The sequence below is a fragment of the Rosa chinensis genome, chromosome 5 (assembly GCF_002994745.2).
Source record: "Rosa chinensis cultivar Old Blush chromosome 5, RchiOBHm-V2, whole genome shotgun sequence".
Classification (NCBI taxonomy): domain Eukaryota; kingdom Viridiplantae; phylum Streptophyta; class Magnoliopsida; order Rosales; family Rosaceae; genus Rosa; species Rosa chinensis.
Genome location: NC_037092.1, coordinates 50,436,494 through 50,461,166, shown reverse-complemented (window position 1 = coordinate 50,461,166; position 24,673 = coordinate 50,436,494). Strand labels below are relative to the sequence as shown.

Sequence of the window (24,673 nt, the reverse complement as noted above, 5' to 3'; positions counted from 1 at the left end):
TGTCTTACGTGCCCTTCGTCTCATTTTCCGTCCAAATTGGACGTTAAATCCAATAATATGGCCCATTTCGAAGGCTAAAATGGCCATTTTTATGACTAAAAAAAAAACAGAGAGAGATTCGACTTTCTCCCTAAAACCATTTCTCTGTCTCTCTCTTCTGCTCCCTAGCCTCGACCAGCCATTTCTCCTCTCTCTCTCTTCTGCACCCTAACCTCGACCAGCGATGGCAACCAGTGGTTCTCCACCATCCGGCCACCTCCGACTGAAAGTGTGGTCGATCTAGAAGACGCGAGAGAAGCTCGAAGCTTCTGATTCGAAAAAGCGTCGACGACCCGAGGAAGAACTTCGACCAGAACGCTGTCCTCCGGCCACCTCTCCGAGGCAGACCACCGGCAATAGCCTTGTCTCACCGTCGCCTACGTCCCTACTGTCTCGGATCGTACATGCATCGACAGTGAATGGAGAATCGACGACTGGAAGCTCCGAGACTTCTCTGGCGATTTTCGTGAGTTCCGGTGACTACGGCCACCTTCTGGGCTACATTTGGTATGAAATCTCATCTCCTCGTCATACTCTACAAGCCTGTACAATTAGATTTTGAATTTGATCGAGTTTTGACAATTTCATTTCTGGGTTCCTCTCGGCTTCGACGCTGTCACTGACGCCGGCGACTTCCCCGGCCTTTCTGGGCTTGGTATCTGGTTCAACTGCTTCTCTGGACGAGGCCTAACTTCAATTGAGAGCTAAAGCCTGCAAATTTCTAGGTGGGTGTTGTTGAATCCTTAGTTCATAGTCATTCAAGTTTCTGGAAAACGTTTGGTTCTGAGATCGAAATAAGGTGAGTTGAGTTACATTTGGTTTTGGTGAATTTCGACTGTTGTTACATTGTTAATGAACTGAGTTGGTTGGTTTGGTTGAAATCAGATTATCCTGGTTTTGTATGAGTTGAGATTAATTTTGAGGGTGTTGGAATTGTGAGGAATCTGTTATGGGTATCGCCATTTTGGACTGAAATTGGTTGCTATTTTGTGTGCTCGCTGTGAATCGGAACCTTGCTGAGATTGACCTTGAGGGCTATTATGGCAGTGGCTAGGGTTGAATTGTGGGCGGATGAGGTTCTTGGCCGCGGAGGAGGAGGAAGAGGGAGGGGGAGGGATTGGTGAAGAGAGAGAAACCCTAGAACGTGAAAGAGAGAGGGTGGCAGGCTAGGGTTGAATTGTGGGCGGATGAGGTTCTTGGCCGTGGAGGAGGAAGAAGGAGGGGGGGGGGGGGAGAGAGGGGAGAGAGAGAGAGGGATTAGTGAAGAGAGAGAAACCCTCGAACGTGAAAGAGAGAGGGTTTTTTGTTTTGTTTTTTGTTTTGGTCATGAAATGACCATTTTAGCCCTCAAAGTAGGCTCCATTATCGAACTTAACGTCCAATTTGGACGGAAAATGAGACGAGGGGCACGGAAGACAAAAATTGGAAAGTTCAGGGGTAAAAAAGTGAAATTGAGAGTTGATGGGGTGAAATGATGACACCCCCAAACCTTAGGGGGGTAAACTGAAATTAATTCTTTTTTTTTAGAGTATTGCAAGGACACATGGACATCTTTAATCATGTGTCCTAAGAAAAACTCAAATTTCGGCTCTAATTTTCAGTGAAATAAAAGGCATTGCACGGGAAAACGCGAATCTCCAAATTTCACTTCCTTCCTCCCCAATTTTCAACTTCCCTCTTCAACTGAAACTCAGCACAAGAAATAGATGTTGTTTCATTCACTCTATTTCTAATTTTTAGTTGTAATGGAAAAAAAAAATAACTCAAGCTGGTAATACATTCGAGCTTATTCAAATCAACGGAGGAGGCGGCGACTCATAGTAAGGGTTCAACAAGAAGGTGTGAGACATATTCTAGGTTGAGAGATTATGGGTAAAGAGATTCAAATCTAGTTTCTTAGGGGTTCTTTGATTGATTATCCAGCCTGATACAATACAAAAAATTGATGTTTTAAATTGTGCTATATATAAAGCTCTACCTGAAGAGATTGTTGGTAATTTTTGGATTTTAAAGATTAGAGAAACTGCATTATAGCTTTAATATACAAGCTCCAGTAGTAAATGGTAAACAACACATTTAAGAAAAATTACCCAAGAGTTCTAATTTTTCCTTACGGTGTGTTTGGATGAGAAAATTAGAAAAATCAAATGAATTTGTAAATGATAGAATCTACAATTCCATCAATTAAAATTCCCACATCCAAACACACCCTTAATGTTTTTCATCAATTTACAAAGTTTGTGAATCTTCCCAATAAGGATGTATATGTTTTTTAAATCTTTTCTCGATAAGGACATGGTATATAACACATTTACGTAAAATTACCTAAAGGTCTAATTCTCCCTTTAATTTTTCCGTAAGGACAAAAATTGCTATTGAGGGTCAGTGTCAGTTATTTCAAATAAGCAATAGGTCACCGCTTACCAATATTGTTAGTAAAGTGTTTATAAAGTTTTTTTTTTTATCGAGAGTGAGGTAGCAAGCCACCTCGGTTACATTAGCAAGATAGTAATAGACCCACCCAGTCAGTATTCGAATCGAGGTCCACGAGAGTATCCCAACAAAGGCAAACTAATCTATCGCTGTAGGCGTGCAAACCCGAATGCCTCTCAAACCTGGTAGCCACAAACTGGTGGGAGTTGGTATTTGAACTTTATACATGGGGGTTCGATGCTAGGCAGCTCGACCAATCTTACCACACTAGGTGGTTAAGCTTTTATTAGGTTTTATTGAGGTCAATAAAATTTTTATTGAATTTTATTGAGGGACACCTATAAAAAGAAAACATAAAGGATCAACATTCAAGACAATATTTACAAAAGTAGTGGGAAAAAATATTAAATTTAAATAGGCTGATGTGGAAAACAAAAATAAGGAAAAACTTGTGGAAAAAATTATTATTATTATTATTTTGGTCCCTTTAGTCAAGGATCACAAGACAATATCTACAAGAGGAAAATGCTTGAGATCCCAAAAAATTATACCAAAACTCATTACCAAATGATGTGGCACCTGCTATGTCATCAATTTTGGTTCTAAGATGGTGATGATATAGAAATAATACAATTTTATGCTTCTCCTGAAAAAAAAAATTATAAAAATAAAAACAAGATAAGATTAAACCTAGACCATTAATTATCTTCTTCCTTATACATTTGAGCATCCACTCATGCTTCGCTGTTCTTGCATCCACTCTTGCTTCACCCTTCCTAACCGGAGCATGAAAAAATGCTACAACTTTTGCCTTTGTTGTCAGATGAATTAATGAATTAATTAAAAGCCATCCAAACTTACCAAAGTTCATTTCTCCTTCTTTTACTCCCTCTCTTTTCATGATTTCCTCGAGACATTTGAACTTTAAAAATTTGAATTAAAGAATCAATTGGAGATTGGGCTATATTCAGTGCCAGCCAACAATTGGGGATCGTGTTATGTCTGCAGTTAATTGTGGCTTATTGGCTATTGGCCTGACCATATTTGTTGATGGAAGATCCTTGTTGCTTTGTCACCTAGAGTCTAGGGGTACCCAAGGAGTGTTGATTAATAGGCCCCAATAGTCTTATTGGAAGAAAAAGGTCCTCCAAAAATATCATGCAAGACAGGTGAATAAGGTGAGTGAAATGAGTGAAACATTGAAAATGGAGAAAAAGGTCACACCCAACCAATTAACTAGATCTACGTCTGATGGTAGATGACCTCCTCTCGATGAGGATGGCGGCCATACATGGGACTTTTTGCAATGGTTTTAGGTTTTCTTGATTTTTAATTTTTTGATAAAGAAAAAATTAGTAGAGAAAGTCTATGTTAGCAATTTCTTTGATGAGTTGGCACCTGTCACATCATTCGGTATATGAATTTGGTATAAATATTTGGTGTCTCTAGCACTACTCTATTTATAAAAGTTCTTGATTAGATTTTCATTGATGATCAGGTCTCATCTATGATGAGATTACATGTTAATAATAGGTTACAAATGGCTAATTTATGATTTACTAGCCTCTCAAGAAATCAAGGCCTGATACAACAATTTATGTAGGTCAGAATTGTCTTTTTCCTCTGCATGAAAAGAGAGACAAAAGAAAATTAAATGGAGATGATGTCTTTTTCGTCTGCATGAAAAGAGAGAAAAAAGAAAAATTAAATCAACTACCAAGATGATATGTAAGGAATAATTGGAGATCGAAACAGATAGTGTTACCGTAACAGAATCATCAGAATGATGACGATGATCATGATGGCCTTGAGCAGCCATTAATTCCTGTTCATTTCCAAGGCTGTTGCGCTTGAACTCGGTCAAGTCAGTCTTATTTTGCTTCCGGTTAGCACGAGCTTGACTAAACACCACAGTATAGCTGGTAGGCTCTACAGTGGCGTTTTGTTCCCATCCTCCAAATTGAGGAATTGACTTCCGACCATTTCCCTACAAATATAAAACACCCCTTATCATTCCTATATCTTGTCGGTTTGAAGCGAAATTGAAGAGGACAAGATATTGTACACTTGACTTAAGCCCTGTATTCTTTGTTCAATGATAAATTTTTATTGAAAAAATATCACAAATGGTCACTGACTTATGACCCGTCCGACACTTAACTCATTATATTTTCAACAATATCACATAACTCACTCACTTTTACGTATTTCACTTAATATATTGGCATTAATTATACCGTTAGAGGTCATTAAAATTGACTTTGTCTAAACACCAAAAAATACATTTCTAACTTGAAAGTTTTTAATGACAAATATTTTTTTTTTCAAATTATATTTCAAATTTTTTTTTAAATTCCATTTCTATTAGAAATTTCAGAAATTTAAAACAAAATTGAAAAAAGATCTAATAAATTTAGATTATTTTTTTAAAAGTTGAAAATGTATTTTTAAGTTTTTTGACAAATATACCCTCAATTTTAACAGCTTCTAAAGGAAAATTCAACTACGGTGAGTTAAGTGTAATATAATGTTAAATGTGAGTGAGTTAAGTGATATTTTTGAAATATCAGAGAGTTAAGTATCGAACGGGTCAAAACTCAATGACTATATTAAGAGAGCGATTTGAATCTCAGTGTCTCTTTTCCCAAATATTATGAAAGGGAAAAGAGATTTGAATCTAGAAGCCTCATTTCCAACCAGATGAAGAAAATAAATCTAGAATTTATACTATTTGGTAGATTTGATAAAAATGTATGGGAAATAAATCTAATTGAAATAGTCTGTAGACAATGTTTTGTTTTAATAATCTCATAAGAAATTTTACCAATAACAGAAACATTAATTTTCTTGACACAAAAAGTTATCAAATCCTAACAGTTAGCCTAACCTTGATGGTCCTGGAATGAGTTAAGATTGTGATATATTATGGTTCAATTCCAAAGACGATATACCAAGATGCCAAAAACGAACCGAAAAAAAAAAACAAAGAAAAAAGAATCACAACAAAAGATAATCTAAATTTTGTTTTCTTGAAGAATAAACAACTAAACACCTAGATTAGGCTAAATCCTGATCGTGCTAGTATAGCCTTAGAAATCTGATTGATCATGGATTCAATTTCATACAATAGTGAAAAACGAAAAGCAATAAAATCAAATGATAATCAAATCAATGCAAGCAGGAATATTCGTTGAGAGCAAAATATAATACCTCTTCAATCAATCTAGAACAACAAGGAGGAGGTAAAGCAATGGATTGATGGAATGCATTCAAAACATCAAAGGAATAAAAAAACAATTGAATGTCTTCTCAACATAACAAAGTTCTTAGGCTTACCTCCTCCCGGTGTCCCATGTAATCCTGGAAGGAGAGTTAAGAGTACTACCATAAATTGTTTAATTGGTAATTTAAATAGTTTTAAAATTATATACCCATTTCTAATTCAAAAAACTTCATAATTATTTTCCTACATGGCAATGAATTATTGGAGGATGAGAAGGACAACCTGTTTCTCTCACCATTTACCATCCTTTGGTAAGATATATCTATAATTGAATTAACCCATTTTCAGTTAGAAACTCATGTTAAAATAGTAAAGTGGGAGAAAGAGAAAGATAACGTAGGCCACAAAATCTGCCAACCAAGACAGTGCATTGGTTTTAGAAGAAATCTATTTATAAAACAGAAATGCTAGGATGAAAATATTAGAAATTAATAGGACGGTTATATTTGCTCAAAATTTTGGATAAAATTTCATAGGATTCTTCAAGTCTTGCTTAATCTTCAATTGAGAGCATCTTTAGCAGACTCTCTATTGTGGTTCCTTAGCTATTTTGGAGAGCATGTTTAACTTTTTATCTATTTTAACAGTTGCACGTACTAGACTCCTAAGTGGCTCTATATTATAACTTTTAGCTATCTCGCTCCTAAATATAGAGAGTGGGTGATGCTCTCTATAATTTAAAACATTCATTTTAAGTTATTTTATGTAATTTATAAATACATTTAAGGATTAAATACTCGTTACTCCTCACACTTTTCCCTTAAAAACAGTTTGGTCCCTTGCCTTTTAAATTAAATTGAATAGTCCTTATTCTCTCTAATTCTCATATAACAAGTCCAAAATGATCCGAAATGACTATTATGCCCCTCATTTTCTATTTTTATTTTTATTTTTCTCTATTTTTTTAATTTTTCTCCCCTTTTTTATACTCTCTCTCTCTCTCTCTCTCTCTCTCTCTCTCTCTCCCCCTCCCTCTCTCCTGACCGCGCGGTCTCTCTCTCTCTCTCTCTCTCGACCTCTCTTCTTCTTCTCTTCCTCTGCCATCACCGGAGACCACCACTTCCGACCACCATCTCACCAAAAACCTAAACTCTCCCTTTCTCTCTTCTCAGTCGCGCGTCCTTCTCTCGCTCCCTCTCTTCTTCTTCTTCCCTCTGCAACCACTGGAGAACACCATCTCCGCCCACCATTTCATCACGCTGCAACCTCCAATCGATCCAGCACCCAAATCCGACCCAAGCCCAAGCCTCACCATCGACATGCATCGCCTCCGGCCTTCACCCGCGATCACCCAAGGCTGCGACGCTGCCGCCTCTCAACCTTCATCGATTTCCGACCATCACCTTGACATATCGACGCCACCGTCAGACTCAGCAAGCCCTAGAGAGCAAAACCCAGAAACCCCTCTGCTCGCCGACGCCTGACAACGCCGTTTGAGCATCACCTGAGCTCTCGGCTCTGCATGCCTTCGATTTCTAGTCTCCAGCTCAAATCGAGCTCCAACACCTCCATAAACGAAGTCGGAGCTACACTATCTTTCGAAACCCTAAACTCCCGACCTCCGATTCCAACCAGAGCAGCCGCACGCGCTTCACGGGTCGCCGCTGGTGGGTGGGAGAAGCTAGCTCCGCCGCTCATGGCTGCTGGAGCTTCAGACAGCCTCTATTAGGTAATCTTCTTGTTTTTCCTTTGATTGGAGCTCCTGGATTGACGAGAAATGGAATCCCTAATTGTGTTGTTTAATTTTGGATTGTGAGAGGGCTATGGATGTCACGCCCCGAATTTTGAATAACAAATTCAAATCCGAAACATGAATAATAACCAATACAAATAACGTCCTGAATTTTTTTCTTAACCAGCGTCTCGCAAATCATAATACAAACTCGTAGCAAACTATCTCTCGAGTCAAATATTACAATACCACCATAAATAAAAGTTACGCTCAAAATAGTCTATAAAACACACCAAAATAGACCAAGTGCTGACGTCAACCCTGCTGCCCTACTCAGCTCGCTCTCCACCCTGATTATCCTGACCTGCAGGATTATCCGCTACACCATTTGAATAGTGTACCGGGATTGCAACAACACAAAACCCGGTAAGCTTTTTGCAAAGCTCGTGAGTAAATAAGAAATGAACGATGATTTATCAAATCACAATTCTTTTAACTCAAGTAAACAACCAACAATCTCAACATTTTCAACACAAAACAAACATTCATTAACAATTTCAAAACCAATTCAAATAAAGTCTCACCACTCGACACCTCATAACCTCCAACTCGTGTCCATGATCACGAGTAACCCAACTCGCTGCTTTCATGTCACACAATGGCAGACAAACTCTCCAACCCGTGTTCATGATCACGAGTAATCCAACTCGCTGCTTTCATGTCACACAATGACTGACAAACTCTCCAACCCGTGTTCATGATCACGACTAATCCAACTCGCTGCTTTCATGTCACACAATGGCTGACAAACTAGAGCTCTAGCTTAATCGTAACGTGTCACCTTGGCCTAGGTTCACCTTTACGATATAATCACACATTCCCCACAGTAGCCTATGATCCATTGATCGAACATTTAAAGATCCCTCAGACTCAAATGTTATAACTATTCTCACATACGCGTTCTCACAATCCAATAGCCAATTACCATATAAATTGTAATTCTAAAACATCACCATCATTATTCTTTCATTCAATGTCAATTAACATAATATATCATGGCAAATGTCAAACCAATGACATATCATAACCCAAGTTATCACACTTTCACACCTCAATGTCACACCATATCATATACAATCACGTAGATATATATATATATATACGTAATCATCCACTCAGGAATGACCACTAATACCAACTATAGTTCACACGGAATAAAAACCAAGAAATTCATTTATTTTATACTTTAAAAACTCATTTTCTCAAAACCATTTTTCACACATAGCAATTAAATGTAAATAATGAAATTCGGTTCGTAAATGAACCACGTGAGATTTACTCACCTCCAAACTCCCGCTGCGTCTTCTTACAACTCAAAATATGATTCACAATCGTCCGCTAACAAATCCGTCAAACACCTAATCAAAACAATATTTAACTTAATGCACAATTCAAGAAATGCACTTATACAAAGATCTAACGGTCATATTTTCACCTGTGACCACGCAGGGTCATCGGGACAGTCCTACGATCTTCATAACAGAATTACAAGTCGATCGGACGGCCTGATCCTCACGGATCACAAACCGAATGATCGAAATCGTAAAATTCATAACTAAATCATACGATATCCAAAATTTAAGTGTTGCATGTTGAAATGATCGTATCGACATGTAGAACACAAAAATGGGCAGAAAATGCCCTTGAGGTGGCCGGAAGTGGCCTGAAATGGTCGCCGGAATTAGAGGCAGAGCCGCCGCCGACCACCGCCTATGGAGTCGGGGCCGAGCTTTTCCTCTTCGTTTAATCATTTTGAGCAACTTTCATAACTAGCTCGAAGTCAAAAAATGAACGCAAGTGATCGAAAATACCTCAAACAGTCCGGTTTGGCCGGAAATTTTCCAGAAACCGGCGAGAGCTCCGACGAGCGTGAAAACGTTCACCTCCGGTTCGGGTCTTCTTGGAGTTTGATTAGCAACTGAAGGGGAGTTCAACAAGCCAAAGAACTCGAGTTTTGGTGGCCGGAGCTAGGAGAAATCTTGGTTGGAACTCAATTTGGCCGGAAATGGAAAACTCATTCCTGCCGCCGATATCGGGAATGCCGCGGTGCAAGGCTGCCACCGGCAGCTGCGCAAGGTTGAGGTGAAGCTAAAGGAAGTGGTTTGGTGTGGTTTGGTGGCCGAAGGAGAAAGAAAAGAGCCGGCGAAAACTTGCCTTGTTTCGGCTCGGGGAGAGGAGAGAGAGAGAGGTCGGCTGCTCAAAATGGAAACCTTATTTCTGGCAACTTTCCATTTATATATATACCCAATTTGGCAACTTTTCCAAATGCTATAACTTCTTCATACGAACTCCGATTCTTGCGTTCCGCATATGCACAAACTCGTATCGACGAGCTCTACAACTTTCGTGAAGGAAGTTTTCCCAAATTCCGTACGTACAAAAAGTCGATTTTAGTGACCCCCCCCTCTCTCTAAATAACGTTTGTTTCGAAAATAAAATCATTTGAAACCAAATTCCTCATACAACGTCAAACGACTCAAGCCCACAATTCATAATTCATATAATTAAACAAACATTGAATTACAAAATATTTAACTGAATTATTCAAAAAAAAAAAAATATTTAACTGAAATTTCAGGTCTTCACAATGGATTTCTGCGTTTTTGGAAGTTTTGAGGGAGGAGGAGATTGTTGGGTCAGTTACGTTGATGTGAAGGAATGTTAAGAAACTCGAGACTTTGTTTTGGATATGGATTGGTTGAGAATGGATTGGTCTGGATTCGACTGATGATGGTGGCGCTGTGAGATGGTGGCAGGAAGTGGTGGTCTGATAGGAGCATTTTAATGCGACGTTTTAAGTGTTATTTCCTCATATTTACTTAGTTATTTCCTTAAATAAATCTTTCTTGTTTAGGAAAGTTACTATTTTTAGAAAGTTTCCATATTTAGTAATAGTTTCTATTTTCAGGTCCTTGGAGCAAACTAGATGGAAGGAGCTCAAGGACTGCAAAAATGAGCAGAAATGAAGAAATAAAGTTTTCCTGTTTCAACCAGGAAATCTTGTCCAGAAGAGGAAACCCTGCCAAAAAGAGACTTTTGCGTCAACCAAGAAGAGGAAATCAAGGGAGAGCTTTAAGGGAAAATATATTTTCCTTGGGGATTTAATTTGCCGTGAATTACTTAGAGGAAAAGGAGGAGCCAACGTGAAAATCTGAAATATAATTGAAGATTTTGATTGGAGTAATTCAAGGGAGAATTTTATGGAAGGAAATATTCTTGGAAGAGTTAATTGTGTGATTGCTAAGAGAAAGAGAGAGAGACCAACGTGAAAATCAAAGGGAAATCAAGGAGATGACGCATGGAGAAGAAATAGGGAGATTTTTAAGGAAAGAAGATATGTGGACACCAAGAAAAAACTCAAAACGTGTCTAGGTGCATCCCTAAATTCCCAAAAGGAATGTTGGGTGAAATTCATGAAGAAAATCAGAAAATCCTTATATAATTTCGGCAAGGATATATTAAAGGAATTTAGGGAATTAATTTGGAGAGTTTTGATTGGTTGGATGACACACCAAGGCTTTCTTGGCATTCTACGATTGGTTGGACCACATCACAAGGCTTACTTGGCATCATACCATTGGTTGAAGTGATGTGGAAATTTCTGATTGCTTGGAGAACCCTAGCCGTGCCCCTATATATACTCCTTCATATTTGACGTTAAAAAAGGGTTCCACACTACACAATTTTCAGAAAATCACATAGTTAACGTCTAGTATCTCCATTCTCTAGTTCATCTTTGGCGTTTCAAGCAAGGCAAGGAAGAAGGAAGAAGAAGCCGTGAGCATCCCTCCACCATCCACCTTGGAGCCGTGAAGCTTGAAGGTTTGCTTTCAAAGTTCAAGTTCAACGTCCAAGTTCTTCATCACCATCTCCATTCACGGTGTAATTCGACCTTTGACCTTGTAACCTTTTTCGGTTTTCCTTGCTTGAATTCGTTGATTATGTTCTAGTTAACCTTAACATTTGAATTAAGTTTAATTCCAGATTCTTATGATTGAATAAATTTTAGATTCCTATATTGTGATTCTTGGTTGCTTTTGTGAGATTGTTTAATTAAATTTGTTTGATTGAAATCTTTTATGTATTTTTCTTATGTGGTTCGAAACATATAGGGTTGATATATAATTGTTGCTAGATTTAAGAACATGATTCAACTTATTGTTTTGTGAACTTGAATTAAGAGTAGTAAAGGTTTTGGACAAAAACCGAATTTAATTAAAAAGGATTGCAATTAGGTGGACTTTTTCATACTAAGTTGTACACTTGAGTTGATAGCCTTTCTCTATGTGTAATGCGTTGAACATGTTATGATTGCCTAGCTTTCTAGAACTTGAATGCATATTTGATAGGATTAATCTTTGTGCTTTCACTTAGGTTAATTAGCATTGGAAAGTAAAATATGGGAAATTATTTGCTTTGAATATTTCACATGATCAACTCTTTCTCATGACTTAAGATGAACAATAATAGGGTTGAGTCGAATTTGATTATGAATTTGGTTTTTATCTTTGTTTCATATGTTCCATTCCTGTATTTGTGTTTATACATTTTCTTTATTTTGTTTCTTCACTTAGTTAATTTTCGGAACCTTGATAGGAGCATTTTAATGCGATGTTTTAATAGTTATTTCCTCATATTTTACTTAGTTATTTCCTTAAATAAATAAATTTTAATATAATTTTTATTTTCTAGGTACATTGGAATAAATGGAGAAGAAATGAGCTGACATGAAGAAAAGGAGTTTTCCTGGTCCGACTAGGAATCCCAGTCAACGCAGGAATCCTGATGAGGCTAGGAAACCTGAAGGCATTAGGAGACCACATGATTACGTTGGAGATATTATTGGGGAATTAAAGCTGATTTTTCCATGGGAAATTATGGAGTTAATGTCAAAAATCAAGAGATAATCAAGGATAATGATGCCATGGAGAGATTTAAGGGAGAAAAAGTCCAAAACAAGTCCAGATTCATTCCAATTTTCACTCAAGAGTATTTTGGCCGAAAATTAAGAGAAAAATCAGATTAAATCTTGGGAAAATCAGCAATAATATATTTGGAAAGATTATGGATTTATTTTGGAGCTTTTTGATTGGTTGAGTGACATGGCAGAGCTGACATGGCATTCTGTGATTGGTCGAAGCTGTGTGGCATGATTGGATAGTTATTTGAGGAGATAAATCAGAAAATAATCATGCAATTAATTCAAAAATAATCTCCCTAAATCAAGGTGTTAAATTGGAGGTTTCTTATTGGTTGGATGACATAGCAGAGCTGACGTGGCGTTATCTAATTGGCTAATGCTGTGTGGATCAATCTTAAAGACTTGGAGACTAAGTTGCCATCCTCCTATAAATAGGAGCATTCTCTACACCATCAAACAACAACACCATCACACAACAACACCACCACAACAAACACCTCTTCATTTAGAAAATTCTCTCCATCCTCTAAAGCAAGCCACGGAGTTCAAGCAAGGCCGAAGGGAGAAGAAGGAGCCGTGACCTATTCCTCCACCATCCACCATTGAAGACTTGCTTTCAAGTTTCAAGGATCACAACGAAAATCATCCATCTTCATCTTCCATCCACGGTGTAATTCGACCTCTACTTTGTAACCTTTGTTTGAATTTCGTTGGTTTTGTTTTAGTTGACATTCATGATTGAACAAAATTATTATTTCTGGAATTTTTATGATTAAATGAGTATTTCGACTCTTATATTGTAATTCGAGAGTTGCTTATGTGAGTTTGTTTAATTAAATTTGCTTTATAGATATCTTTTGTATTTTAATCTTATGTGGTTCGAAACACTTAGGGTTTTGATATGAATGGTGCTAGGTTTAAGAACATGAAATCAACTTTTTGTTTTGTGTAACTTGAATCGAAGTAGTAAAGGTTTTGGACAAAAACCGAATTTAATTAAAGAGGATTGCAATTAGGTGGACTTTTTCATACTAAGTTGCACACTTGAGTTGATAGCCTTTCTTTGTTCTTAATGCGTTAAACATGTCATGATTGACTAGCTTTCTAGGGCTTGATTACATGTTTGATAGGATTAATCTTTGTGCTTTCACTTAGGTTAATTAGCACTGAAAAGTAAAAAATGGGAAATTATTTGCTTTCGAATATTTCACAAGATCAACTCCTTTCTCATGACTTAGATGAACAATATTAGGATTTAATCGAATTTGATCATAGTTTCGGTTTTGATCTTTGTTCTCTCATTCCACCCGTGTATATATGTGTTTACATTTTCTTTATTTTATTTATTTTAGTTTTCAATTTATTAATCCTAAAACCCCCTTTTGTGTTCATTTGTATATATTTTTATTCTTTGTTTTATTTTTGTAAATAATACTTTTTACTTTTATTAATTTGTTTTTGCAATTACAGGTGTACCCTCAATCCCCGGAATAGAACGATCCCTATTTACTATATACTAACGATGACATTTCAGGGTTAAATTATGCGCTTGCTTTTAGCGTATCAAACCTTAAACCAAAACACCCCCCTTAATTTCGTAAATTTGTGTGTACTTGTAAATATCTTTGTAAATATTATACTTTGTTTTAATTTTAATTGTTTATTTGTTTGACAATGACAGGTGTACCCTCAAGCCCCGGAATAGAACGATCCCTACTTGCTTATACCACTAATGATATTTTAGGGTTAAATTATGCACTTACTTTTAGCTGCATCATGGTCTCCAGTGATGGCAGAGGAAGTGAAGAAGAAGAGAGATCGAGGGAGAGAGAGAGAGATCATGCGGCCAGGAGAGAGGGTGTGATGCCCCGGAAATTCGTATTTATTTTTCAAAGATTTTCCGGAATCTAAATTGTGATTATTGGACGGTTTCGTGGCTCGTGGATGGAGCGGAAGTGTTTCGGATGAATTTTTATTCGAAAAGTATGATTTTAGGGGGGGTGCAAAGGTTGACATTTTATACGTTTGGATTCTCTGAAAACTTCATTCACAAAAGTTGTAGAGCGCGTCGATACGAGTTCGTGGACATGTGGAACGTGAGAGTCGGAGTTCGTATGAGAAAGTTATGAGCGTTTGAAGTTTGGGAAAATTCTATAAATAGGGGTTTCCGTTTTCGGAAACTTACTATTTTCATTTTGGGAAATTTCCATTTCCGGAAATTAGATTCTCTCCGTTCTCTCTCCTCATACCGCGCGATCCGACGGTGACCCGACCCGGATCCATCTCTGTTTTCAGGCAACGCACGACGGCAAACCCGGCCCAGATCTATTTGCACAGCCCTTCTCCGTCGACCCTTGGTGTCAGTTTCACCGGTGGAGCAACCTAGAAGGAGATCAAAGACGTGAACAGTGACAGCGGACCAACCCGATCGGAAATCCACTTTTCCGGCGACCTCTCAGCCGATCCTTCTCAGTTTTGGAATCTCCTCCTCCTCCTGATCATCCTTATACCCGCCTTGAAGAACGATTTTGCATGTGGAGTGGAAGATTAGTGGTGCACAGTGAATCTGGAGAGTGATCAGACGACAACGATTGATCGATCTTGCAGGCTTGATCTAGGACGATCTAGACTGATCTAGGCTTAGCTCCAGGTATGAAAGTTTCTCTACTCTTCATGATGATCATGTTTGTTGGCCTTGATTTTCCGGTGGTCGAGTTTGACCATGTGGCGGTGCTGGTGGCAGCCTTCCGGCCATGTAATGGATAGTTTTTGGTTTTATATATCATCTACTCGTCGATATGAGCATTTCGATATATAACACGCAATTTTTGGAGATCGTATGAATATATTGTGATTTTTACGGTTTCTGACCGTTTGATGATTCGATCCGTGAGGATTTGAGCGCCCGATCGACTTGTAATTTTGACATATCGATCGTAGAAGTATTCCGGAGACATTGGGTGGTCTCAGATGTGGTTTTGCCTCAATTGGCGTCACTTTGGGGAATTTTGGTTCGATTTAGGGTTTCGAACATTATTCCTTGTGTTTCATTGACTGAATCAAGGCTGTACATTCCTTAGGTACTTAACAAAGTATTCGTGGAAGGTTAATTGGTGGTTAGGCTATTTTATTCTGTATTGAAGACGCAGCGGGATTCTGAGGTGAGTAAATCTCATGATATTTGTTATGAGCATGATCGATATTTGTTATGAGCAAGATTACCCTATTGTCTTAGAGTTATTAGGTTAACTATGACTATAGTTGGTATTAGTGGTATTCCTGAGTGAATGACTACATATATATATATTTACGTGAAATATATATATGCATTGATGAATCTTTGTGATGATTGCCATGTGAAGCTTGTGTAATGAATTGTTGGAATCAGTGTGATGAATCTTTGTGATGATTGCCATGTGAAGCTTGTCATGTGAAGCTTGTGTAGGAATATTTGTGTAATGAATTGTTGGAATCAATGTGATGAATCTTTGTGATGATTTCCTTGTGAAGTTTGTGTAAGAATATTTGTGTAATGAATTGTTGAAATCAGTGTGATGAATCTTTGTGATGATTACTATCTGAGTGATGACTGGCTAAATCTGTGTGATGATCAGTTGGACAATTGCAATCTATGTGATGATCCTTGAAATCTATGTGATGATCAGTAGGACAATGGCTATCTGTGTGATGACCGGCGAAATCTCTGTGATGATTAGTTGGACAATTGCTATCTATGTGATGATACTCGAAATCTATGTGATGATCAGTAGGATGATGAATATCTGCATGATGACCGGTGGAATCTGTACAATGATCAGTGTGACGACTGCTCGGTAATGGAGCTGAATTGTTATTTAGTTAACAATAATCAAGAAGACTGCTGCGATGGCCTGGGCTACCTACAGACGTCAGAGTGTGAGATTACGATGACTACTTCGACTTGAATTGCTTGACTTAATGTGACCTCCTGAACTAAATTATATGCAGGGGTTACTATGAATTGTTTTGCTTGTTTTGAAATGTGATTGCTCTGTTTCTCCTTGATTGTATTGATTGATGGTTTGATTTATCTTAAGAGCCATAGTGGTGACAAATTGTACTATGTGGTGAGGATAGGAAGGTGATTCATTGATTTTTTCACCTTTGATGTCATGTTGATGACAAAAGCTTATGGGGGTACCTTATCTGCCTGAATTTAATCTTGTGTAGATGAAGTGCTTATCTGCTTGAAATTAATCTTATGTAGATAAAGTGTGATAGTAGAGTACCGCATCTCTTTGTACTAGTGTAGTGATGAGTTTACCTAACGTCTATAGTTAGACCTTTGTATATGGTATCTTTTGGGAAGGGGTGATCGTTGAGCATCATGTATTGCGTGTTGCATATTTCACTTTTGTGGCAGTTGAAAATTCTTTGCAACCCTGTGTGTGCGTAATACCATGTGATGATTCATGCGTGGGTTGATTTAGGCTAAGCCTTATTCTAAATGTGTTTTGAGGCGGTAGGACACTGTATGTAACGATGCATGCGCCATTTCTATTATGGTAGAACTTGCTATGAGAGTTGGTTTTGTGAAATAGACTGTGTATTGATGATTGAGTTGAAGTGATGCTGTCATTTCAATTCTAGGAATGCTAGTGTAGCGTTATGGATGTGTTGATGCAGATACTGTTGATGACAGGATTCTGAATTCTTGTGTAATCTGTGTGAAATGCTATAGTTAGCAAATTTTGGTGTAGTGCACACGAAAGAGATTCATGAAATAATTGGATTACTACCAAGTGGAATGGTAGAATGTACCAGAGTGGCGATACTAGGTGGGGTACCTATATCCATGATTATGCAAGGCAGGTGGTACTTGAGATGTGGAGACTATTCCTAAATGCACATGGATCACTCAAAGTTCGAGTGCGACCATTGTTGGTGGTTGAATTTCATTTTGTATGGTTGACTAGCTCATTGTCATGTGGAGGCTTCGTGGTGAGGGCAATTCTTGTTGGGGATCGAGAATTGGATTCGAGCATGATTTATCCGTACTTGTTGGTGTGGTACGTTTAAATTTCGGGACGAAATTTCTTTAAGGGGGGGGGGGGGGTGGAATGTGATGCCTCGGAAATTCGTATTTATTTTTTGAGGATTTTTCGGAATCTAAATTGTGATTATTGGACGGTTTCGTGGCTCGTGGATGGAGCGGAAGTGTTTTGGATGAATTTTTATTCGAAAAGTATGATTTTAGGGGAGTGCAAAGGTTGACATTTTATACGTTTGGATTCTCTAAAAACTTCCTTCACGAAAGTTGTAGAGCGCGTCTATACGAGTTCGTGGACATGCAGAACGAGAGAATCGGAGTTTATATGAGAAAGTTATGAGCGTTTGTAGTTTGGAAAAATTCTATAAATAGGGGTTTCCGTTTTAGGAAACTTACCATTTTCATTTTGGGAAACTTCCATTTCTGGAAATCAGATTCTCTCTGTTCTCTATCCTCATACCGCGTGACCCGACGGTGACCCGACCCAGATCCATCTCCGTTTTCTGCAACGCACGACGGCAAACCCGGCCCAAATCTTTTCGCCCAGCCCTTCTCCGTCGACCCTTGGTGTCAGTTTCACCGGTGGAGCAACCTAAAAGGAGATCAAAGACGTGAACAGTGACAGCGGACCGACCTGATCGGAAATCCACTTTTTCTGCGACGTCTCGGCCAATCCTTCTCAGTTTTGGAATCTCCTCCTCCTCCTGATCATCCTCATACCCGCCTTGAAGGACGATTTTGCGTGTGGAGTGGAAGATCAAAGGTTGAAGATCAGTGGTGCACAGTGAATCTGGAGAGTGATCAGACAACAACGATTGATCGATCTTGCAGGCGTGTGATACGGCTGAAATAGCCTCACAATTTAACCCTGCAAAATGTAGTTGTCAGTATAGGATAAGCAGGGATCGTTCAGTCCGGGGATTGTAGGGTACACCTACACAAAAAGGTCAATTAACAAATAAAAGAATAAAATGGGGGGTTTTCAAATTTGGTTCCTAATCTACTTAAAAGAAAAACGAAACAAATAAAACTATATACAATGATCGACTTCCCTAACCTAGACCAATACCACTCAGAAATTACTAAGTGTAAAAACAGAAAATCCATTTCAACATGCTACAAAATGTGCCCATCTTTAATGCCTAGATAAGAGCTCAAATGAAAAGCCTAAGCGGATCAATCCACTTATCTGATTCATTCTAATGTAGGATTGGATCGGAAAAGTCCTTACCAAGCCTAATACTACTAATTTTCGAAAACACTCAGCGTAATTCTCTTAACTAGTAGTATTATCTAACCCTCGAATCAACTTACACGTGCAAATTAACCATTACACATAGAATTTAACACGTAATTTCCAGAATCATTTAATCATTAAAGCATGATTTTTACCACCCGTTAGAACTAATTACTACTTGTTTAACTCAGTGTCTTAACAAATAATAATTACTCTTGGCAAATTAAGCAAACACACAAGAACACTCAGCGTGATTCTAGCATGCATACTTATGAACCTAACTCTGAAAATTACCTAAACACGTAAAAGGGCACAAGATTGTAACATGCATCATAAGAGAATTCTCGAAATTAACTCAATAATAAACTGAAAATCTCAAAAATATTAATAAAAATATTCTGAAAATTTCGTGTATCCAATTACACAACTCACAAATGCAAACCCACAAAACCGAAACAAAAATTGTAAGTAGAGTCATAGTTACACTTTGAAGCTTTCCTCAGCGGCTTGGCAACAAGGTGATGAACTCGTCTCTACTATGGTGGTGGAGCGTCCTTGACTCAGCGCCTTAGAGCTTTGTAGATTGATGGATGGATGGTGTCACGGTCTTGTAGGTGATGGAAGTTTAAGGAGTGAATTGGGCAGAGTCTCGGAAAAGTTTTTGGCCAGGAAGTGACGTCAATTCTGTTCTGGACGTTGCCTACTTAGAGGGGAGCATTCGCTTTTGTCGATCATACCCTTCATCATTGGACAGATGGGATTGCATCATAATTCCTTTAATTTTCCAACTGAAACATCTCCTTTAAGGCCTTAACTCCTCTCATAATGGAGCAATTCCTTTAATTTCCAAGCTGAAACATCTTTCTCCTTTATTCTCCAACTGAAAACGTCTTTCTCTTTATTTCCCTTCTTCATTGCTTGGTCAACCTGATTTAATAAAGGGCACAAAATTAAATTCTTTTAGAGAAAATAAAAGAAATTAAAACAATTTAATTTCAGAAAAATACTCCCATAAATTCTCTCTTAAGGCCCACAGATTAGCATGACGGTGAGGAATCCTGATCCAGCTAGGATTCTTCATGAATTTTACGTTTTCTGCCTATTTTACTCCAAACACTCAACAAGACTCTCAAAATGACTTAATGACTCAAAACACTAAACTAATGGAGAAACAAGGCTAAAATGGGGCACATATTCAATAATATCGCCACACTTTTTGCTCCTATCAGCGTGATCTAGGACGATCTAGACCGTTCTAGGCTTAGCTCTAGGTATGAAAGTTGCTCTACCCTTCATGATGATCATGTTTGTTGGCCTTGATTTTCCGGTAGTCGAGTTTGACCCAGCGGCAGCGCTAGTGGCGGCCTTCCGGCCATGTAATGGATAGTTTTTGGTTTTATATATCATCTACTCGTCAATGCGAGCATTTCGATATATAATACGCAATTTTTGGAGATCGTATGAATATATTGTGATTTTTACGGTTTCAGACCATTTGATGATTCGATCTGTGAGGATTTGAGTATCCGATCGACTTGTGATTTTGACATATCGATCATAGAAGTATTCCGGAGACATTGGGTGGTCTCGGATGTGGTTTCGCCTCAATTGGCGTCACTTTGGAGAATTTTGGTTCGATTTAGGGTTTCGAACGTTATTCCGTGTGTTTCATTGACTGAATCAAGGCTGTACAATCCTTAAGTACTTGACGAAGTATTCTTGGAAGGTTAATTGGTGGTTAGGCTGTTTTGTTCTGTATTGAAGATGCAGCGGGATTCTGATGTGAGTAAATCTTACGATATTTGTTATGAGCATGATCGATATTTGTTATGAGCAAGATTACCCTATTGTATTGGAGTTCTTAGGTTAACTATGACTATAGTTGGTATTAGTGGTATTCCTGAGTGAATGACTAGACACACACACACACACACACACACACACACACACACACACACACACATATATATATATATATATTTGAAATATATATATGCATTGATGAATCTTTGTGATGATTGCCATGTGAAGCTTGTGTAGGAATATTTGTGTAATGAATTGTTGGAATTAGTGTGATGAATCTTTGTGATGATTGCCATGTGAAGCTTGTGTAGGAATATTTGTGTAATGAATTGTTGGAATCAATGTGATGAATCTTTGTGATGATTTCCATGTGAAGTTTGTGTAGGAATATTTGTGTAATGAATTGTTGAAATCAGTGTGATGAATCTTTGTGATGATTACTATCTTTGTGATGACCGGCTAAATCTGTGTGATGATCAGCTGGACAATTGCTATCTATGTGATGATCCTCGAAATTTATGTGATGATCAGTAAGATGATGAATATCTGCATGATGACCGGTGGAATCTGTACGATGATCAGTGTGACAACTGCTCAGTAATGGAGCTGAATTGTTATTAAGTTAACAATAATCGAGAAGACTACTGTGATGGCCGGGTCTACCTACAGAAGTCAGAGTGTGGGATTACGATGACTACTTTGACTTGAATTGTTTGACTTAATGTGACCTCTGAACTAAATTATATGCAGGGGTTACTATGAATTGTTTTGCTTGTTTTGAAATGTGATTGGTTTGTTTCTTCTTGATTGTATTGATTGATGGTTTGATTTATCTTAAGAGCTATAGTGGTGACGAATTGTACTCTGTGATGAGGATAGGAAGGTGATTCATTGATTTTTTTCACCTTTGATGTCATGTTGATGACAAAAGCTCCTAGGGGGGGGGAGGGAATGAGTGTGATTTGGAATTCGCCGAAGTGCGTTAGAATGGCGTCAAACATTACTTGAGGAAGTCTTGTTTGATTGAATTTGTGTAATGGGACACTAGTTGAAAATCTAAGCATGAGGCTTTAGTCACCAGTTGACTTATGTATGCACGATATGGAATGTTATGGAATTGATGGCCGTAGGTGTGAGATATTTGCATGTCGTGTTTAGGTTGAGGTGACTTAATGTTGAGCAAAAATTGCACACAGTGAGCGTAGATGTCACCCAACATAATTTCACTCGTATTCATTAAAAGAATAGAGTTTTAATTAATTCGGGTTCGACCCATTCAAGACAGAATGTGTCTTTTAATTACAATCTCCATTACAGGGAAACACCCTTTGATTCCTATTATGAAGAAATCAATTGTAGGGATATGTGTGTTTGTTTGTTTTTATGGCTGCACCCGGATATTTGAAGGGTTGCCTATGTACCCTGGGAGAGGGATCAAGCCATTCGTAGTTCAAGATTTCCAATGGGTGAATGACCCACTGGAAGGTATTGCTTTTTGGAATAGGAATAATGTTTGGACGAATTTGGTGTAAGTGAACCAGAGATTTGATTTGTTTGGAAAGGTTGTGACGTTTCCTGGTGTTTGGCGGAATTTGACTGATGAGGTCAGGGATTCGGATTGGATGAACCACGGAGTCATGGATTTTATTTGGAAAGGCTGTGACGTTTCCTGGTGTTTGGCAGAATTTGACTGATGAGGTCAGGGATTCAGATTGGATGAACCAGGGAGTCAGAGATTTTGTTTGGCCTTGCGGTTGCATCTAGTGGGTCGCTAGATTGCCTACATACCCTATAAAGGGATCAAACCGTTGTAGTTCTTGAGAAATGTATTTCTGGTGTTGGAAGAATTTTTGTGTTAACGGATGTACACATATTTATTTTTGAATCCGTTGAATGTATTTCTTCTGCAGAGATTCAAATCGTAGAGCGTCTGTCAATCTGATTTGGTGATGGTCGTGGAATGGGCTTTTGTGTTGTCAACGAACTTGGCTGGACCCGAACATCGAAATAAACCGTTTAGAAATGGGCTTCAAGATGTGTAGGTGGGTGATTCCACAAGCCCATGGATGGACACCCATTAATTTATATCCACACCCAAATTGAGCCTAATGTCTTGGGCCATCTGGTAAAGGCCCTGCAGTAGGCATAATCCGCATCTCAGGTAACTCGAATAAGCTCTGTCTCTTCTTTGGAGAATATCCCTAGCGTGATTATCTGTCTAAGATAGAGATCGAACTGGAGACGGAAACCGGCTGTCAGAGGAGTTGTGCTAGTGAACTCAAAGTCCAGATCCTACTTGGATTCCATGCATTCGAGAGTGGGTAATAGCTTGGATCTTCTCCCCTACCCTTTGTACTCTTCGTTCACCACCGCTTCAAAGATTGACCTTGTTGCCATATTGATTCCAGAAAACAGAAATTTGATTAATTATACTCTGCTTCCCCTTTGACATGGCATGTCTCTGCATGTTTGAATAATCAAACTTGGGCCTTTGTCTTTTTGTTCATCAGCACCGTTTGCAATCAATTATGCATATTTGAAAGCTCTCATGTTTAAAGCCCTTTGTTTCTTGCTGCATGTTCAAGTTTAAATTCTTGTCTTCATTAAACAATTGAAACTTGACTTCATTTTGTCTTCTTACTGATCATTCCACCGCATCAATTAAACAAAGCAAAATTTTAATTTGTTTTGCTTCTGAGCGTCTAGCCCTTGTCAAAGTTGTCCAGACCTTTTTGTATTGCTTTAAAATAAACTCTTTTGCAGGTTTCACACCACCGCCAAGCTTTGTCATGCAATTTTGTTTGAAACATGGTCGTAAAGGATGAGACTTTGAGAAACAAACTTTTGTTCTTGTCTCAGTTTCTGTTTGCTGACCATAGCTTCGACATTGGCTTCAAGGAATATTTGTATGATGACCATCCATAACTTTGGCTGTTCGTGAACAACCTCCATTAAAGCGATAACAGCGTCATCCTTTCGGGGAATTTAGCATTGAAGCTGGGCTGTTCATGAACAACTAGATTTTTCAATGCATTAAGTTTGCAACACCATTTGGGAGGAATTTTGAGCATTGAAACGAGGCCGTTCGTGAACAACCGTTTTGTTTCATTGCGTTAAGAATTTGAGAGCAGCAACAATGTCATCTCGACGAAGAACTCTAATAACAATGGTCATTCATGAACGGCCTATTAGAGTTTTGGAGGCCACGAGACATAGAGGATTAACTGGAGAGGCTTCACAGGGAAGACAAATGTATACCTGCAGCTTTCTTTCTCTGTTTCTTCTTGCTGCGTCTCCTCCTCTGCTTTGTATTTCTCTTGTTCTCTCTGTATTTTTTTTTCTCTCTGTAGTGTTTTTCCCCTTTTCTTTGCTGCCTCCCCTTTTTATGCTCTCTGTATTTCTTGCTTTGTGCCTCTCCTCCCCGTGGCTTCAATACTGTTTAAATTATATAGCCACGTCCATGGTGATCGGATCAGGTTTAGACCCTTATTTGAATTTGAACCTTAGTAAACCAAGTTGATCCTTTTATCCCCAGAGCATCTATATAGCATGACCAGTCAAATGAATTTGAATTTCAAATGGTGCATGCATGTTTCACGTCCCACATCTTATCATAATCTTCCAAATTTGATAATCAAGTTTGATGTGGATAAGAACACTAGCTGATCATCTTTCTTATTTTGTCATTTCCTCTTCATTTGATTTTTTTATGTAGGGACTTCATACCACAAGGAGTCTATCCGTAATAATTGATCGGAAGGCTACGTAATCTGTGGTTCAACTAAAAAAGGAACAATGTAATTTTTTTTGTCTCAACACTTAATAATGTATTTATGCTTTGTAATTTTGAGTTTACTCATACGGGCTTGCAAAAGCTTATCGGGTTTGTTGTGTGGCAACCCGGTGCACCATTCAAACGGTGTAGGGTTAATCCTTCAGGTCAGAGTAATCGTGGCTGAAGCGGTGGTGGCATACTTGCAGCTTTACGGTAGGAAGCCATTTTTGTGACTTTACAGTTGATAAGGACTTCCGTTGTGTAGTTAGCTCTGAGGAGCATTTACGTTTTATTTTGTTGTTGACAATTTAATTCGTAAGCATTGTTATAAATGACTCTGTGGAGCGGGTCAATATTGATATAGTTGGTTTAGGGCATCAATATGTACTTGGGTTAAAAGGGAAGAAGTTTCTAGGTATTC

General features: G+C 38.2%; 1 protein-coding gene across 2 annotated transcripts; it reads right to left on the bottom strand.

Annotated features, from left to right (window-relative positions):
• Positions 1 to 3,931: 3,931 nt before the first annotated feature.
• LOC121053084 lies at positions 3,932 to 5,965 on the bottom strand. 2 transcript variants are annotated; one of them, XM_040519472.1, is made up of 3 exons: positions 5,809 to 5,965; positions 4,238 to 4,459; positions 3,932 to 4,095 (listed from the first exon to the last, which is right to left on the bottom strand). In XM_040519472.1, exons 1-3 carry the CDS (start codon positions 5,824 to 5,826, stop codon positions 4,048 to 4,050), a joined length of 288 nt encoding a protein of 95 aa, XP_040375406.1. In that variant the 5' UTR covers positions 5,827 to 5,965; the 3' UTR covers positions 3,932 to 4,047. The 2 variants fall into 2 exon arrangements, with proteins under 2 accessions (XP_040375406.1, XP_040375405.1); XM_040519471.1 differs by having other exon boundaries at positions 3,932 to 4,148; positions 5,809 to 5,964.
• Between the last annotated feature and the right edge of the window lie 18,708 nt (positions 5,966 to 24,673).

What these genes read in the sequence shown, in the direction of transcription:
- LOC121053084 (XM_040519471.1), bottom strand. An exon ending in ATTCTGATGATTCTGTTACG is followed by an intron (nt 4,149 to 4,237) that starts GTAACACTATCT and finishes CTTTTCATGCAG; the next exon opens with ACGAAAAAGACATCATCTCC.